The sequence below is a fragment of the Sceloporus occidentalis genome, unplaced genomic scaffold (genome assembly GCF_023333645.1).
Source record: "Sceloporus occidentalis isolate IW3139 unplaced genomic scaffold, rSceOcc1.0.p SCAF_62, whole genome shotgun sequence".
In the NCBI taxonomy this organism is placed as follows: Eukaryota; Metazoa; Chordata; class Lepidosauria; order Squamata; family Phrynosomatidae; genus Sceloporus; species Sceloporus occidentalis.
Window position 1 is genome coordinate 2,168,368 of NW_028317042.1, and position 19,593 is coordinate 2,187,960.

General features: G+C 41.3%; 1 protein-coding gene across 1 annotated transcript; it reads left to right on the forward strand.

Moving 5' to 3' along the window:
• Window positions 1–14,779: 14,779 nt before the first annotated feature.
• On the forward strand, window positions 14,780–19,593 carry LOC149287289 (protein mono-ADP-ribosyltransferase PARP11-like). The gene is made up of 7 exons (XM_089493120.1): window positions 14,780–14,857; window positions 15,966–16,086; window positions 16,336–16,411; window positions 17,482–17,554; window positions 17,628–17,758; window positions 18,442–18,593; window positions 19,280–19,593. Exons 1-7 carry the CDS (start codon window positions 14,789–14,791, stop codon window positions 19,591–19,593), a joined length of 936 nt encoding a protein of 311 aa, XP_089349246.1. The 5' UTR covers window positions 14,780–14,788.

The window sequence follows — 19,593 nt, forward strand, 5'->3', positions numbered from 1 at the left end:
AAATATTAAATTGCTAAATACACTGAAAAAAAAAATTATTAGTGAAAAAACTATTTAATATTCATTGAATTAAGTCGATAAATGCATACAAAAACACATAAAGCAACCTGAAGCCTGAGAGTAACATACCCAGACACTCACACTAATGCTCACATCCAGACACACACGCACACAGACACTCATACTAACACTCATATACACACATAATATACCTACACACATGCATACACAACGCACATGCTACTCACTTAATAATTCATTACTAACATACATGCCACTATTATCATGAGAGATTACAAAGAAGTACATATTTCTATGTTTTTGCAATATACACACGCAAAAAGTTATATACAAATAGGCGTGAATCTTTTTTTAGTTTAAAAGACTAGTTTCTATACAACTAATCTAATCTCAACCTTTGCTCTATGTACCAAAAAAGTAATTATTTCATATTTGATACCATTACTTGTTAAAATTAAGTATAGTAACTGCAAAGAAATAGAGACAAAAATAATGAATAAATATGTAATCTTCTGGCGATTTGTACATATGCCTGACTCTAGCCAATCAATAAAATAATATGAGCATATTAATGTAAAAAATATAAGGAAACAGCAGCATACTGTATTTACTGTATATACATTATATAGTTTTAGCTGCTCCAGTTTATCTATACTTTGGTGCCATCTAGTGGTCAAAAGCTGATAGTGCTCAGATTTGTGTGATTATGTTTAGATACTGTTCCATCATTTATTTTACATATATAGAGAGTTGTAAGTGGAGTTTCTCGGGGTTCTGTCCTAGGTCCACTGCTCTTTAATGTATACAAATTTAAATTAAGTGTCCACTATGTAGGAGGTGAGAGTAGGTTCTCACCCTATTGAGAGTGTGCCTTGACGTGGCGGGTGAGCTTAATTATGCTTTGGCCAATTCATATAACCAAAACCTCTCATTTATATTATGTTTATATATTTGTTGCCAACTTTATTAGGGTGAGAAGCGCAGACAGTTTTTGTTTTTTGTATACATTGTACAGCCAATACACTGTTTTTGCAGCATGCTTACACCTGTTTGGTAGGCCTCGTATTTCACATTTGTATTATTTGAGCCTGAGACTAGCTTAGCGCACCGCCATTTTTTCTTTTCTCTCTTTCCACTGCTCTTTAATAATGATCTTGCAGTGGGCATTGAAAGCATGTGAGTTTACAATCTATGTATTTTGAAAATTCAGCTTGCTGTCCTTGAGAATTGACAAAATTGTACTTACCTTAGGAAAAATGACACACTTAATAACATCAGAATGAACAAGATGAAATGCAAAAACAAATATATATATTATATATATACACACACAAATGCGTACAGGGCTTGAAAAACCGCAGGCACCATGTCACCCTGGCAATAAGAAATCTGTTTCTGGCACCTAGGGTTTGGCAGGGAAGCCCCCAATGCCAGCACCTGTTACTGAGTGAGTGTATGTATTGTACTGTGTGTTAGTATGTGTATTAATGGAGGTAGGTTACCGTGTCTGTGTGTGTTATTATGCATGTATGTGGATATGTTACTGAGTGAGTGTGTGTAAGTATGTCACTGGGTGTTAGTTTGTCTGTATATATGTTACTGAGTGTGTGTAAGTAAGAATGTGTCACTGTGTGTTGGTAAATATGTATATGTTAGTATGTTAATGTGTGTGTAAGTTGACTGTGTTTGTATGTTAGCATGTTAGTAGGGCTGCAACAACTAATCGATAAAATCGATGATAATCGATAATGAAATTCGTTGGCAACGAATTTCATTATCGATTAGTTGAATCGATTTTTATCGATTATAAAATGAGGGTTTTTTCAGAGCAAATGCTCTGAAAAATACCCCTCGTGTTATAATCCGTTTAGTGTGACTCACAGGAGTCACAGCAGCAGTTGCTACTTACAGTTCCTCCCTGCAGTCACTGCCGATTGGCCCGCCCACTTCCTTTCCAGTCCCTCCCTGCAATCGCTGCTGGAGAAAGAAAGGGGTGGGGCCAATCGGCAGGGAGGAAGAAAGGGGCGGCACCAAACGGACGATTGGCTCCGCCCATTTCCTTAGCATCGCCATGGCTGTGACACTCATCTAACCGTGAGTATAAAATTAATATTTGGGCTGCTGAAAGTTAGGGGAGGTGGGGGTTAATTTAGGGGCAGTTATAGTTAATGGGGTGTTTAGGGTTAACTTAGGGGCAGTTATTGTTAATGGGGTGTTTAGGGTTAACTTAGGGGCAGTTATAGTTAATGGGGTCTTTAGGGTTAATTTAGGGGCAGTTATAGTTAATGGGGTGTTTAGAGTTAATTTAGGGGCAGTGGTGATTGATGGGGTGTTTAGGGTTAATTTAGGGCCAGTTGTGGTTGATGGGGTGTTTAGGGTTAATTTAGGGGCAGTTATAGTTAATGGGTTAATTTAGGGGCAGTTGTGGTTGATGGGGTCTTCAGGGTTAATTTAGGGGCAGTTGTGGTTAATGGGGTCTTCTCTTCAGGATTAATTTAATGCTGAGGACTGAGGGTTAATTTAATTAATTTAATAAGGTTAACTTAAGGTGCAGTTAGAGGTAAAGGGGGGCAAACTGAGGGGAATCTAAATCCTGGGGGCAGTGAAGATTAACCCTGTATTTATTTATAAAAGTATTGTGTCTGCAAATCCTATGAGGGCACTATGGCATATCAGGGGGGTATACGGCATACCTGGGGAGGACGGAGTGGCATATCTGGGGGTATAAGGCATATAGGGTATATAAGGCATATGTGGGGAGGGCAGTGTGACATGTCTAGGAGGGCAGTGTGGCATGTCGGGGAGGGCAGTGTGGCAAGCCTGGGCTCAAATATGCATAACTGGGGGGCAGGTTGGGGAAATAAAAACAAGAAAAAAATTTTATTCTGCCGTTTGTTTTTAACATCCTATGTTACTTTATTAAATAATTTAAAATAAATGAAAATTATAATTTTTTTATCCGATTAATCGAAAAAATAATCGGCCAACTAATCGATTATGAAAATAATCGTTAGTTGCAGCCCTACATGTTAGTATATTAATGTGTGTGGGGGTGTCAGTGTGTTAATTATTATCTTCGGAGAAACAAACTTGCTGCTACATTTTTTGGTGACTTCTATGTATGAAGTAGCTGGATTTTTAAAGTAATATCTCCATATGCATAACGAGGCCCTTTATCACTCCCATCACTCCTATGTTCCAATGGCACGTTGTGTTAACTAATCCAAGTTTAAATTTAAAGGTTAATTGACACCCTTTTGCTATTGTTACAGCTAATATTTTCATTGTCTTTTATGAAAACAGCTAAGTCGCCCCAAAACTTTGGAAGTGTGTGTATATATATATATATATATATGTATATATATCTATATCCATTTATATATATAAAGCACTTTCAAAAGATGGTCAGCACTCCAGGTCTTTAAATTAACAATTTCACTTTATTCAAAGTCAAGTCGACGTTTCAGTCATTGCTGACTTTCATCAGGACATACATTTGAACTAAAACAAACACATAGTTATAATAAAATAGCTAGAGAACTCACCAATCTGAAGTGAGTGGGTGTGTGCTGAAATCGGCGTGTCAATGCCGTTAGTGAGCATGTGTGTAATAACACCGCTCATACCCGGAAGTGCAGTGTAGCATTATTGTGTTCCTGTTACTATAGTAACACAGTTTATTCAGTTTGTGCACAATCAGTAATGTTTTAAAGTGATGTGAAATATGTTCTGAGGCCCCTAAGAGCTCATTATGTTAAATTTAAAGTGCTATAATGTGCAAACATGATTGGGGATTAACTTTAGTTGTTAAATATATCTGCAATAGGCAGCAAATGAACATTTCATCCTCAAAGTTGATGTGTCAGAAGCAGGAAACATAAAAAAGGGGAAGGATCTGAGCAACAAATTGTGATGGCAAGACGACTGGGTCAGAACATTTCCAAAACTGCAGCTCTTGTGGGGTGTTCCCGGTCTGCAGTGGTCAGCACCTATTAAAAGTGCTCCAAGGAAGGAAACGCGGGGAACCAGCGACAGGGTCATGGGTGGCCAAGGCGTGTGGGGGGTGAAGGCCGGCCCGTGTGGTCAATTCCAACAGACGAGTTACTGGAGCTCAAACTGCTGAAAAAGTTAATGCTGGTTCTCATAGAAAGATGTCAGAACACACAGTGCGATGCAGTTTGTTGCGTATGGGGCTGTGTAGCTGCAGACCAGTCAGGGAGCCCATGCTGACCCCTGTCCGCAGCCGAAAGAGCCTACAATGGGGCACATGAGCAAGAGAACTGGACCACGGAACAATGGAAGAGGTGGGCTGGTCTGATGAATAATGCTTTCTTTTACATCACCTGGGGGACCGGGTGCGTCACTTATCTGGAGAACACATGGCAAGAAGGCAACCTGTGGAGGCAGTGCGATGCTTTGGGCAATGTTCTGCTCGGAAACCTTGGGTCCTGCCATGCACGTGAATGTTACTTTGGTACGAACCACCTACCCTAGCATTGTTGCAGACCATGTACACCCTTTCATGGGGACTGTATTCCCTGTTGGCTTTAGCCTCTTTCAGCAGGATAATGTGCTCTGCCACAAAGCAAAAATGGCTCAGGAATTGTTGGAGGAACACAACGAGTTCAAGGTGTTGACTTGGCCTCCAAATTTCCCAGATCTCAATCCAATCGAGCATCCGTGGGATGTGCTGGACAAACAAGTCCTATGCATGTTAAGGAATAACATACAAGTGTTAAAATAAACACTGAAATCTTTATCACACAAGAAATATGAATAAGGTGTATGCCACCGACTCATTAACCATTAACATCTGCTGAAGTCATTAAGCTGGCCTCGGAAACAATGTGGATTGTAAAAACTCGCAAACCCCATCTGTGTTTCCGGGGGTTGCTTGAAATGATCTGTTGTTTATTTGTTCCTGAAAACAGCAAGTTACTAATCTATATAACCGGGAACTTCCTTAATGAGCTCACCTTGAGAACCCTCCAAATCTTAACCCTTTAATAGTCCAACAAAGGGACTACTTTAGTTACCAAGTGCTTCTTAGGAAATCAATGACTTTGAACTAAGTCACCTGTATCCAAGCAAGATTTTAGCAGGGCTACAACAGCAAGAAAAGCTGTTTAGATATTGTTAAATCAGAATATCAAATAAAGCAGTCAGACCTGGATTGTGTGACGCTAAGAATCTGCCAATCCATCCATGCAAACCCTGTGTTGGGGAGAAGAGCCACAGAGGAGCTGCAATGGCACAGATCTCCACTGAGTCACAGGAGATCAAAGTATCCCCCCAGCTGGCCCATGACACCCACTGCCTGCAAACGTGGGATAGATGGGCAGGTACCCAGGACAGTTCCCAAAAACGGGGACATTCCCACAAAGATCAGGACTGTTATCAACTTCGCCCTCAATACTGCACGTAGAAGTCAGAAAGTTGATACCGAAGCTCTCAGACTCCCTCTTTATTGAATAAACCCAGATTCCAGATACGCTGTTCGCACATATTCCCTATTCAGGTCCTCAATGTCTGTTCTGCTAAATGTATTGATGTAAGTACACACCCCACCAACACGTCAGGTGTCCAAACTTGGCTGCACACATGCAGGGCTATAGGCAGGCTCAGGGACACCTACCTTACTGCTCACAAAGTAGTGGGATGCGACATCATGTCCTGGCGCACGACTTCACTACATAACGAGGAGGCCACATGGGAGCTGTGATTGGTCAATTTCACTGCTCAGATCAGAGGATCTCCTGACAACCAAAGAGGGAAAACAGGGATGCTCTGTGGGACAGCACCTGAAAATGATACTGCCCTGCAGAAAACAGGGCACTTGAGAGGTACCTAATAAGGTTTACGACAGATCGGAATACGCCCATTATCCGTTAACGATATGACGCGATGTACCGCTGCCTGATCCATAAAAACACCCATATGGAAAAAATAACAAAGATGATACAAATAACTAGTAACGCTATGAAACTAGTCTAGATATTGAAGGCAACAGGTGTCCTCCATGGGCAACGTGAAGGTCACAAGCACGCACTGTGGAGAATTCATGGTATTTGCAGCTGGTTATAAAGAGAACAAAAAAAATCACTTAAAGGGACAGTTTAATCTCTGACATCCCCACTAAAGAGTACTTTAAAAGGCAAAAAACCCAAAACATTTACCTAACTTAGAAGTTGCAGCCCTCTTGCGGCAGCTGCCTGTGTATGTGTATATGTGTGTGTGGGTGTGTATATGTGTGTGGATGTGTATGTGTATGTGTATATGTGGATGTGTAGATGTGTAGATGTATATGTGTGGATGTGTATGTGTATATGTGTGTATATGTGTGGGTGGGTGTGTATATGTGTGTGTATATGTATATATGTGTATGTGTATGTGTATATGTGTGTATGTGGATGTGTATATGTGTGTATGTGGATGTGTATATGTGTGTATGTGGATGTGTGGATGTGTATGTGGATGTGTATATGTGTGTGGATGTATTACAGTGAGGCGTGAAAAGCACTTCCTGATGACAAGGTGCTAGGGCTAATCTACAAAATGCCATTATTCCAAAGGAAGTTGGAACTAGTTTAAGGTTCTGTGCCAAGTCTTTGTAAAACTGCTGGCAGGTCATCTTTTTTTTTTTGCCTTTTTTCACACCAACTTACATTAAAATATAGTCTCTAAGGGGCTTTTTTTGTTTGGTCAACAGACCCTTGAGTCATAAAACAAAAAACATATGTTAAAACAGACATCCCGGTCATCTCCTGTAAAAGTCAGAATGATTTAAACAGCTCCGGGTGAGTAATGTTTTTTGGCTAGAAACAGACTTCCGACATTTCCCACAAACCCCATCTTATCGTGTTCATCTGAAAACATGCTGTTCTTTTCCACGTGTCATTTTCAGTTACAGCTCTGACACGCTAACAATGCAGAGATGTTTGGTTTATGTCTACCATTGCTAGAAATGCACGCTGTATACTCACTAAATAACTATAAAACGTGGAATAAAAATATACACTACTCTTCAAAGGTTTGGGGTAGAGGACTGCATCGGGGTGCAGGTCCCGTCAAAAAACTTGCGGGTGCGGGCGGTTTTTTGGGTGTTGCAGGCGGTCAGACAATGTACATGGGGGTCCCAGTAATCCCGCGCACTCCCACAAGGCTGCCTTTGCGTTGCTCGCACACAGCGTCTCTTCTCTTGTTCCACCCAGGAACCCAGCGGAGTCACATGAATTTACATTATGTCACATGACTCTGCTCCTTTCCGGGGGGACAAGAGAGGAGACCCTGTGTGCGAGCAACGCGAAGGCAGCCTTGCGGGAGTGCGTGGGAAATCTGCAGTTCAGGTAAGGGGGGGTGGGGGAGTTTGTATGAACGGGTATGCGTGATTGAGGGAATGAATGAGTATCTGTAAATGATTAGTATCTGTGATTGAGGGAATTAATTAGTATATGAATGAGTGAATGAATGTTTGTGAATGATGTTTGCGGGGGCGGGCGGGATTGGACACATATGTTGCAGGAGTGGGCGGGAGTGGTCAGAAATTCAGCAGGAGCGGGATTAAGAAAACAGTCCTGCGCAGGGCTCTAGTTTGGGGTCACTTCACTGTTTCCATGGAAAACAAGAACATTTCTCGTTGTAACATAATTGCAAACGGGTTTTCTAACACTCAAATAACCTTTTTAACTTAAACTTGGATCAGCGAACACAACGTGCCATTGGAACACAGGAGTGATGGGAGTGATACAGGGCCATTGGAACACAGGAGTGATGGGAGTGATAAAGGGCCATTGGAACACAGGAGTGATGGGAGTGATAAAGGGCCATTGGAACACAGGAGTGATGGGAGTGATAAAGGGCCATTGGAACACAGGAGTGGTGGGAGTGATACAGGGCCATTGGAACACAGGAGTGATGGGAGTGATAAAGGGCCATTGGAACACAGGAGTGATGGGAGTGATAAAGGGCCATTGGAACACAGGAGTGATGGGAGTGATAAAGGGCCATTGGAACACAGGAGTGATGGGAGTGATAAAGGGCCTCTGTATGCCTATGAAGAGATTCCATTAAAAATCAGCCTTTTCCAGCTACAATAGTCATTTACAACATTAACCCCGTCTGTGCTGGATTTCTGATCCATTTTTATGTTATTTAATGGACAAAGTGTTTTTCTTTCAAAAACAAGGAAATAGACCCCAAACTTTTAACCCCTTAATGACGAAGCCCGTACATGTACGGGCTCAAAATGCATTGTTTTCAATGGGTTTAGGGACCACCCATTGTCCTTAAGGGGTTAAACAACGGTATAGCTGCTAACATCCTTTAGCTTGGATGCAGTACAAAGGTCTAGCAGCTGAAACATTACATTAGTTACAATACTGTAGCAAGCAATAGCTGCGTTGTCCCTTTAACTTTTCATGGCATCCCCCTTACAAATGCATGGGTTCTCCACAAACCCCCCCTATATGCATTTGCCCCTTTCCCCATTCCCCAGCTTTTTTCGATGCAGAAGATGTATTTGGTCAGACATATCTCCATGCTTATTATATATTTACCTTCTGCTTCAGCGCTGACTCATGGAAGGCCATAGATGGAGGTCCTGGCAGACCCCCGTGTGCATGCGTGGAAACCACGTCCATTTATTTCAATAGGGTCACATTCCAGCCACTGATTGGCTGGTGCTTATAACTCAGGTAAGTGTAGGGTTTTTTTTCGGTTTCTGAAGCATGCGTATTTAAGAACACAAAGTATTTGCATCAAATGCAACCCAAGAGAACCTTTGTAAGACAATATCCGTCGCCTTTCCATCCCGAGCTATAAAGCCTCTACCTGCAGGCTGTCCAAACTGGTCGGCCAACTTTCCCCTGACCGGCAAAAAGGAGTCCTCATGAACAAACGCGTGATCTGTCTTCATCACTAATACCCTTCAGTAATTTCCCCCATGTGATTTTTCCACATTATGCAGAGTAAATAATTTATCGAAATGAATAATCCAGCTACAGTTCTAAAAAAAAAGCTTTAGGACATCCATATCACATATCAGATATATATTAATTCTGGAAATAAAACGTTCTGCTATATTAATATAAGGCACGGAACAAACATCGGCTTAATTAGAGTTGGTCCAAAAAAACGTACATTTTGTAAAGCGTAACGTTCTTGTTTTGGAAATTAAATCTTTGGGAGAAATTTGTTTTTCCTCTAGTAAATGCCGTAAATTGTTACGCTATATTTTTTTGATTGTTCCGTTTTGCTCAAATCTGGGCAATGTTGGACCATATATGGTATGTGAGGGACCGATCTCGACCAGTGTCCAGAACACTTACATGTCAATCATCCATTACGATGATGTGTTGATTGTTGAGCTTTTCTATGTATCTAAAAATTAGATATACCCTACACATTATATAACCTCGAATGCCTTTAACAAAGTTGTATTCTTGCCAGAAGGTTGGTTAGTCCAATGTATAAGAGGTTTTAGGAGATTTCAGGCAAAAGTTTACTTTGTATTACTCCCCTGTCCTACTTTTGGAAAGCATGTCTATTTGGTTTTGCATGTACGTTGAGGAGTATTGGTAGGTTCTTGCCTTGAAAAGGGTCTCAAGAATTAAAACTGATGGCAAAGGGTTGCTTAAGATGTAAAGAATCCAGAAAGTAACATTAAAAGAGCAGCCCTAATTTCATATTAGAATGCAGTTTGCATTGTACTGCATGCAAATAAGGGGATTTAGTAACTGGAGTTCTTCAGTAAGTGATTTTACTCCTCCTCCAGCTGAGTTTATTGAAAGCAGAGAGCATACTCAGGTATGCTTTTTGCTCGTGCTCAGTAGAACTCCTATTCTAGTCAATGGGAGCTAAGTTACCATTGAAATCAACTGGAGTAGCAGCAGCCAATCACACGTTAGCTTTCTGAACACTGCTTTCTAGTTTCAGTAGAGACGGCCAGGAGAAGAATATAAATGATAAATAATTAATCTCCTAACTTTTAGGTCATGAAAAGAAGCTCCAGGGAAACCAGGTATAAAGACGCCTCCTGGTCCAGGCCCTGGGGTAAGCCTTCCAAATTGGATCAGGGTCACAGGGTCTTTGCTGGGCAGACCAACTGGTAGAGCCGCTTTAGGATAGCCTTAAAATCCTGGGATATAGTACTAAGCTTATCAGTGCCCAAGAGAGAAGAGGGAATATGTCTTTCACAAGGGATGCCACAGTGTCTGGCACAAAATCACACAACACAGGTCACAAAAGAGACTTAAATTAGACAACTTTAGCATCCTGATTAGGCAATAGCATACTTACATAGGTTAACACCCTCCTCTCAGACACCCGACTTAATCCTTACCTAAAGCTCATAGAGTCCATGTCGTGACATCCAATACCTAAAGACTGCATGCTCCAATTTGTGTGCAGTAAACACCACACATGCAATAAAACATACAAGTGCAGTTTTTTGGGACTAGACTGTTTCTTTAAGACAATGATTGGTTCCAGATGAACATGACATCATATATCTACAGACTTCCATTGCACAACCATGACATTATCCAACAAGCAACGAGCATTTCGTATAAGACTGACCAGCGTAGACCTCTGACTCATACATGGAAACACACACACCCAATCTGAAGTATGTATACTATAACACTGGGGGGGAAAACATACTCCACCTATTCTTCTATGGCTGCACACTGCATATATATCTTAGGGCGGACAGATCTGTGTTCTGGATCATTCGTGTTGAATTACATGAATCTGTATAAAAGGTATGTCACCATAGCAATTGATGGTTAGGCTTTGAGAGGTTTATGGTCTGGGTCCAATCACTTGGTGTCCATTTGAGTTCTCACACAAAAATACATTTGGTTCTTCAGCTCTTACACACTCGCTACAGCCTGAGGTTCTGGCTCAACTTCACAAAGAGGTTGCGTGATACGTCGGCTCTCTTCATATAGAGCGTGGCAGGTGACCAGGGTGTTAATGTGCTACAGGATGGGTTTATATGGGGTAGGTATGCACCGGCTAAAAATCTCATAGCTCATATAACGTGGGCTGTGGGTAGAGAACTTCCAACGGTTGGGTTTATTAGTAGTGACATCACGTTGTAATGTGCAAGGCTATAGGGCAGGAGATTCTGTGTGCTAGAGAGAGTGGGGCAATATGAAGTGGGGGGGGCAATATGAAGTGGGGGGGCATGGGGAGAATATATATGACAATTTGTAATGTTCACATTTGCTGAGATATTTTATAGGGGGGGCGAATACATTTTGGAAAGATAGACACAGATGGATCTATTCACTAAGAAGTCTAGTGGTCAGTTGAGTTAAGGCCTAAGACAACTAATGACTCCAAATGAATGCCCATGCATGTTAACATTTGCAAAACAACTTACAAATTCACTAATGTGCGAGATGTTTGCTAGGGCTTGTGGGTGCCTGCGGCTTTACATTTTGTGAGTTTCACACAAGGGCATGCAAATTCAGTGTGGACTTCCATGTCTTCCACTGTAACTCAAAGTATTCCAAACAACGTCCAATTTTTTTTCTAAATGAATAAGCAAATGTAACCTGGGGGGGGCAGACATTTGCCCCAATCTTCTCCCACCCCATTTGGCGGGGTGTGCAATTAATAAACATCTGAGTATAAGCCCTTTATACTGGAGATGAGGGAACAAGTTATCTAAAAACCCTTTTGGAGGCAAAGACCCCCAGTCATGCTTACAGAATCCATTATAATAAACTTACAGTGTCATAAAAAACAAATACAGTATTTGCCCGAATATAGGCTGCACTCCCCCCCCCCCCCCCCCCCCACACACTTTTAGTCTTTAAGCCTATAATCGGGCCGGGCGGGCGTTTTTTTTTCCATTTAGCCCCGCTGGACGACTGCGGGATGCACATAGACAACCTCCGTTGCTGGCACTGCCGCTGGGGATTCTATGGTGGAGCACCGGTGTGACATAACCTTCCGGTGCTCCACCATAGAAGCCCCGGCGGAAGCGCCAGCAGCGGAGGTTGTCTACGCGTATCGAGCAGATGTTCACCGGCTGGGGTGGCCAGACCACATTATTTAGCTCTAGCTGACTTCAATTAGATTATTGACCACTAACAGCGAGATAATGTGATGTCAGGTTTATCTAACAGACTCGGAATGGATACAATTTTGTTACATCTGCCTCTGATTTCAATAGACATCTATGCAACAATTTTAAATTAGCAGTAAGATGGCAAAAATTATTGTGTTTGCTCTTTTTTTACACAGTTGTGTAATTTGAGTCGCATCTTGAGGTGGCTGCGGTTCTTATTCCCGCAACTGTCCTCGATAAACCTCTTTGTTTGTTTCAATAAAACTAATTGACATTTTTTTTTTATTACAGCGCCGTAGCCTCCTGATCCATAACAGCACAACATATATACGCAATAGCAAAAAACAGCAATAAACACCAAAACCTGGCTTTTACACTGAAAAAAGGCAGAAAAAAATCAACACAAGGAATTTGTGTACCGTTTTCAACCATAAGCTTCCAACTTTACAGACACAAAAACAGACTTTTTTTTCCATTGTAATATTTCCTTTGTGGGTAAAGATATCGTAACGCAACCACCCACAGCTTTATTTATCTGCAAAACACACACAACGCTATGAAAATAACTGCACCATTCATGACAAGTACTGCCACAGCTGCCACTGACTACAAGGTCCATCATGCCCTGTAAATCAAATGAGTCAAAGAAAGTTAACCGGACAAGGGAATAACAGCACTGCAAAATACAGATAATCCCTACAGCACCAGGAATACAATTCCCATCATCCTCAGAATGCCAGATTGATGACTGGGCATGATAGGAGTGGCACTGATCAGCAATTGGGTCACAAAGACAGCTTACCCTTAGTCACTACAATACAGTAAAGTTGATTTAATGTCTTTATAGACACAACTTGAGTGGGTACTCACGTTTAGATCACTTTACCCCACTCCAGTGAGGTAACCCGGGGCTTCTGACCTCACACAATGAGTTATCCCAGAGCCACCAGACAGCTGCATGTCAACTTACTCACTGGACTTGTTTACAAACTGTTACACTGTATCCGATTGGCAAATCACTACAAGCCACGCCCTTTCCCACGTAGTAGTCTTCAGCTAGCAACCGCCCCTCGTTGACGTATTTTCTGTTTGACACGCCCACTCCATGGCTTTGGAAACCTCATGACTCCGCCCTTCTTTGGTTTCGGTTCCATTTCGGTGTATTGACGGCCGGGCGCTGGACCAGAATGCATTGCGGCATAGTATGGCGGGGGTGGGGGCGATTATTGTGTATCTTCGCTACAGACTTCCGCTGTCCAAATGAGTTACAACAGCAGAAAGTTCACGGTCTCTGAGAAAATTGACATAATTTTAACGTAAAATACAGAATGTCATGTGACTTCACAGTTGTTCTGAAGGACTAAGTTAAAACCATTTAATTATAAGGGTGCTAGTGCAAGGTACAATAACCAAATTTGGCATATGGACCTCCCCCCACTCCCATGTCATATAGTTTAGCCCAGTTTTAGCTTTCGGGATTAAACTGTATTCTGTGCAGTTAACTACTTAATGGGCATGTAATTTGCTCTATTATAAAAAGACGAATGCCATAGGCTGGCGGTTATTTTAATCTCATTTAATATTAAGTGTATGAAGTACCCGTGGTGAATGGTATGGTCCATCATCGCATTAATCTTGCCAAGAAGAGTGAAGAAGAACCACATTAAAATGTTCACCTCATATTTTAGGCAGCTCCATATTCGTCATGTGTGTGTGTTCAGTCTCGGTTACCTTAGCCCAATCTCCAAACACCTTGACTCCTTATACTACCTTGTGGTAAATAATAGAATTGCTTAGTCTTAACATCCAGAGGGACTCTGTGACACACGAACGTCTGTGGAGGAGAGGATTTCATTGTATAAGCGGAACACCATTAGAATTACCATAAAGAATCATTTAGTGTTTGAGAAGGGAAACGTCGCAGGGCTAAATGACAGCAATGACCATACATATAAAGGAAGCTGACTGGAACAAAAGGAAATAAAATCCGTTTTTTATCAGTGCTACATTATATGTTCCCTCTTTAAAGTGAATTCATGGAGGCTCTTGAGCAAACACCCAAACGTTGATTCTTCTGTATTTTGGCCTCTTGCCCTCCGCATCCCCAAAGCCAACATATACACTCTAACACACATTCACACTCCTACACAAACATAAACACACACTAACACTCACCCATGTAAAGACACACTCATGCTCACACACACATTAACAAACACATGTGTATGTGTACACACAATCCCTCAAACACCCGCACATACACACTCATGCTAACACACAGATACTCTAACATACATACACACTCACCCAATTACCTTTTTTTATACGTGCTTGCAACCGCACTTTTATCACGGGGTCACTTAACAATGTGTTATGTGACCCTGCCACAAACCCTTGATCAAGAACCGGTCCAGGTCGGACCAGCCTTGTTTCAAGAATTTTGGACCAGTCTGGTGGTTGGTCCAGATCCGCATGTATTGTATTTTGATCCTTGTCAACACATATAAATTTATATATCAGCACTTAACATATATGTGAAACATATATATTTTTGTTTTTGCATTGTTTTTGCATATTGCATTGTTTTTCCAATAATCCAGCATGTATTTTTGTGAATTTTTTTTGAAGGGAGTATTTGTCAGCGTATCCTGTACAATGAACACAATCACAATCGATGAAGCGGAAGATATGGATATATTAGATACACAATGGGGATGGTACTACATGGCAGTGTGCGGCAAGTGGCATATGTTTGAGGTAACAAAGCTATTTATTATTATTCAATTATTATTAGTAATTAAAACATGTTATTATCAAAAGTCTGGAGTCAACAGTGCGGAACGGTCTGGAGTCAACGGGCGGCCCCAGTGCTTTAATGTATAATCCAACTGATACACCAGTTATGCACATCTGTCCCCCCAGAAATGCCTTATACCCCCTATGTGCCACTCTGCCTCCCTAATAAGCCACTCTGCAACCCAGATATACCTTATACACCCATATATACCACTCTGCCTCTCTGACATGCATTTTAACCCCCTATTTGCCACTCCCCTCAGATATGCTTTATACACCCCTAAATGCCACTGTGCCTCCAGAAAACCATTGTACCCCCCATGCCACTCAAACCCCTCCCCCATTTACCAGTGCATCCCTGTAGTTGTGACCTGTGTTCAGACTACCTGGTGTCTAGTGGGGGGGTGGTAGTCTGCGCGATGCAGACCTCGCTGCTGCTGGCCCGTACTTCCTTCGGGGCTTCTATGACTGAGCGCCGGCATTACATGACCTTCCGGTGCTCCACCATAGAAGCCCCAGTGGAAGTGCCAGCAGCAGCGCACAAACACCCACCAGCTGCCAGAGAGAAAGATCCGGGTCTCCTGCAGCGCTGCGGGGGATCTGGATCTTAGTCTTGTAGTCAGACCTCTATTTGAGGTCTGCTTAGAAGATGACCTTGAATTTAAGACGAGGGATACTTTTCAGAGCATTTGCTCTTAAAAAAAACCTTGTCTTTTAATCGAGCAAATACGGTATATATTGTATAACGTAATACATTTGTATGTATTATCTTAACCCAATCTAATAGGCAAGCACCCTCACTCATTATCATACTGCTTATGGTAAACAATAGAATGTCTCAGTCTAATCTTCCAGCCAGAACGGACTTTACTAGCATTCATCTCAGTGTGGTACTTGAGCAGGGAGAGTCAGACAGAACATCACACTAGAGACAACAATGGCCGCCTCCAGGCCTGCTGATAAAAGGAGTTTATTGAAATAACAGTAATATATCCTACATTAATGAATACAGCACTGGGTTTTACACTCTAGGAGAAGAATATTTTTACCATGTGTCTTTTTTCTCCAGGTAACTCCATCAGAGAACTGTTCTATCACCACCCAGGACATTGAGCTGAGTTACAAAACCAACCCAAAAGGAACTGTTCCTTTTCGAACTAACAAGTTTAACTACATACTTGATTTTAACGGTGAGCATTTAAAGGATATTCAGTTTCTTAAATGCCAAACGGAAGGGATGAAGGGATGAAGGTGTGAAAATGTAAAGGTTTGTCTGTGTGTGTTGCCTCTGCCTTAATCGCTACTGGTTTTTACTTCTAGGGTAAGTGAATTTGTACTCTTGTAGTATTTTAAATCATCAAAATGTAATTACAATCTTGTTAGAATCAAGTGAAATCACTGGATTTGTCCTATATCTCTTTTTTTTTAAAAAAAAATAGAAATGAAGGTAACCAACTTATCCACAGGGGAAAAACAGCCAATAAAAAGAGATTCCTATTCGATCAACACTTTCAGGTACAAGAAGGTTTAGCATTTTAGAGCTTTCAGTAGATCTTCTAAAAATGAACATGTCTGGAGTGATGTTTGAAGAAATCTTCAACGTTTTCCAGTCTACATTTGGCCACCAGCATAATGATTGGGATAATGGATTCCATGGTCGTTATGGAAGTTTATCCGCAAAAATAAATTCATTTGAATGCCTAGTTTGGTTTTGTAATATTTGGGTGCTTAATATATTCACTTGATTTACTAACAAATGTTGTGAATATGTCTGTGTCGTCATATCGAGCTATGGAGGGGCATTAGCACAGAACTTACCACTCGCTTTATGTGCCGGTTGCCTGAAATGTAATAATATATACAGATAACATGTTATTTTCCAGACCTATTTCAGACCCATTGAGCTCACTGGTGAGAGAATTGGTTACGCAAGGCATTTTAGCTATTTTAAGGAAGCCATAGGGAACCAGCAACCTCCCCACACGGAAAATAACAAGATAATGAGACTTAAACCTGTTATTAGCCAAGCAGCGCTATGATATATCTGCAGATAATAAACATCTAACCTTTGTATTATACTTATCCATAATATATCTGAAAAAAAAGCTAACACAGGGGCATATTAACTATATTATGTATTACACATTTCAAGCTCACAGTCGATTAAATCAGGGTAGATTGCTGTTACATGAGATAACAGTTACCGATGCACAGCGGATACGTTATGCAGTCGGGATCTGTGTAGTTGCGGGCAGCCTTGAGAATCAGGTAAGTCTTCCTTCACAAATGTGAGACTGTTGGAAGCTACGCTGTTCCTCCTGTTCATGTGCTCATCGGGTGGTCTGCAAATCCGTTTTCATTGACTATTTCCCACCTATGCACTTTCTCTTCTCTCCCTAACATGCGTTTTTTGCCTTCCATCCCGCTTTCCATGCAAAAGCATTGACGCCATACACGGTGGATTTTTCGCCGATCTTTCTGCACATAGAATGGTATATTGTCTACTAGAACATTCAAGTGATATCTATGTATGTGCTGCTACTTGTGTTCTGGGCTTAAAACTGAATTTTTGGATTTTTCCCTAGTTATATCGGTGAGAACGGTTCAATTCCAGTTCCTTCCCACTGGGAGTTTGTCACCAATACAGAACCTTTTCAGGTAAGACTTCTTTCCTTTTGTTTTTTCTTTCATTCCCTTCTTTTTCTCATATGCTTTTTTTTTTTCTTTCCAGCTGCTTCCATTGGCCAAATCCTCCAATGAGTTTAAAGAAGTTGCCGATCGCGTTGGAAGATCGATGGATAGTAAGCGCATCGAAAACATCCAAAGAATACAAAATATTTACTTGTGGGAGTGTTACTGCAGGTGAGATATCGAGTTGGTGAGATGACGGAACTCTTTTTTGCAAGAGCGGAATAAGAAGAAATAATGTAGCCAACTGGCTGGTTGGGTGGTCACTGAGAGTCATCATACTTGCTAACATCTCCATGAGCCACCTCCTTTCTGCTTACAGGAGGCAAGAGGGACAGGGCCCTTGTTTGGGAAATGAGGGTAGCAGCATTATTATAATTGATTTATATAGCACCATCATATTCCGCAGCAAGCAGGGGCGGGACTAGACTGTAAGCTCTGTTGGGCAGGGATTTACTTTTCTAATGTATGAGTACTTATTGTACGCTGATCAAAGTGTTTGTACACTACTGCTTAAAGGACCGCGCATTATAATTTAGGGGGCTCATATGGACACTAATGGATGGATCTAGTCTTCCACTGACACTCAACGTGCTTAATGCTCTTCAATGTAATGGTGTCTTCTTTTTTTGTAAACATGGAAAACAAATAATAAAGTGTATGTTAAAAAATAATAATTTTATGTCATTTGTATTCATGCATTTATATTCATTTTTGGTTTCTGCTCAGCATCTATCATATAAAAAATGTATATTTAGAAACTCTAATAGTATTACTTTGTATTATTAAACAATCATATTGCTGGTTTTGAGATTTTTTTTCCTTGTTTGTTTTCGGATTGTTTTCCGTATTCTTAGAAAAAAAGCATACCTGAAAAAAATTAAAAATGCGTCCAGTATTAAGGAGGAAATGCTGTTTCACGGTACTGGCGGCGAGTTTGTTGAAGCCATATGCAGTCGCAATTTTGACTGGAGATTAAGTGGGATGCACCGTGCCCTGTATGGCAAAGGTGAGGACCACGTATTCAATGTACCTCCCTTTTTCCTCTAGAATCTGCGTCCTTTATGTATTCTTACGTCAAACGAAACCAAGACAGCTCACAGCTTGCTTTGGATTCCAAAGTCCCCCTCTTGGACTTTAGCTTGCAGGCTGTAGTCACCGGTGGGCACCTAGAAGCTTGTGCAAAAAAGTACATTAATTTTCGGTATGTACAGGTGCCCTTGTGCTATTGGAAGGAACCAATGTTTCATGCCCTCAGGTGTAAATGCACTTTTTTGCACAAGCTTCTAGTTGCCCAGCGTTTCATTTATCGTCGGCGTGGAGTCATATCTCTTATTTATTCTCCTTGTACAACTATCTGGTCAGCATCAGTGTTTTTCTGTGCTTGTCTTCTGTAAGCCCCATGCTTCTTGTGGTGGCTGCACAGCTCCAGTCCGTGAGGGAGAGAAACAACCCAGGGATTACTTTTATCCTTGCCTTAAAACAAGTAGTTTAATGAATTTGTAATCAAGATGCCTGTACTAAGGCTTGGGTATCCAAAACGTGCGGCCTGTTGGAAACCTTCTCCCTTTGGAAAGCTCCAGACTTGGACTTCCTTGCTCAAAGTATAACAAGTGCAACGTTCTAATGAAAGCCAAAATATACAGTATGCTCTGTTTGGTTTCACTTCATTTTTCATTGTTTTTCTTTTTCAAGGGACATATTTTGCCCAGCAAGCATCACATGCAAGTCAGTACTCCCAAAATAACTCAAGACATGGAAGTACGTTGCAAGCACATGGAATTATTCTTCAACAGGTTTCATCTTGGGCCAAAAAACCTATGTTCCTCGCAAGGGTACTTGTTGGAGAGCATGTCTGTGGGAATGCCAACTATATGCACCCTCCTTCAAAAGATGGTAGCTTGGTCAACTTTTACGACAGCTGTGTGGACAACATATTCAATCCTCTCATTTATGTGATATTTGACAGTTACCAAATCTACCCAGAATATTTAATTCACTTTACATGA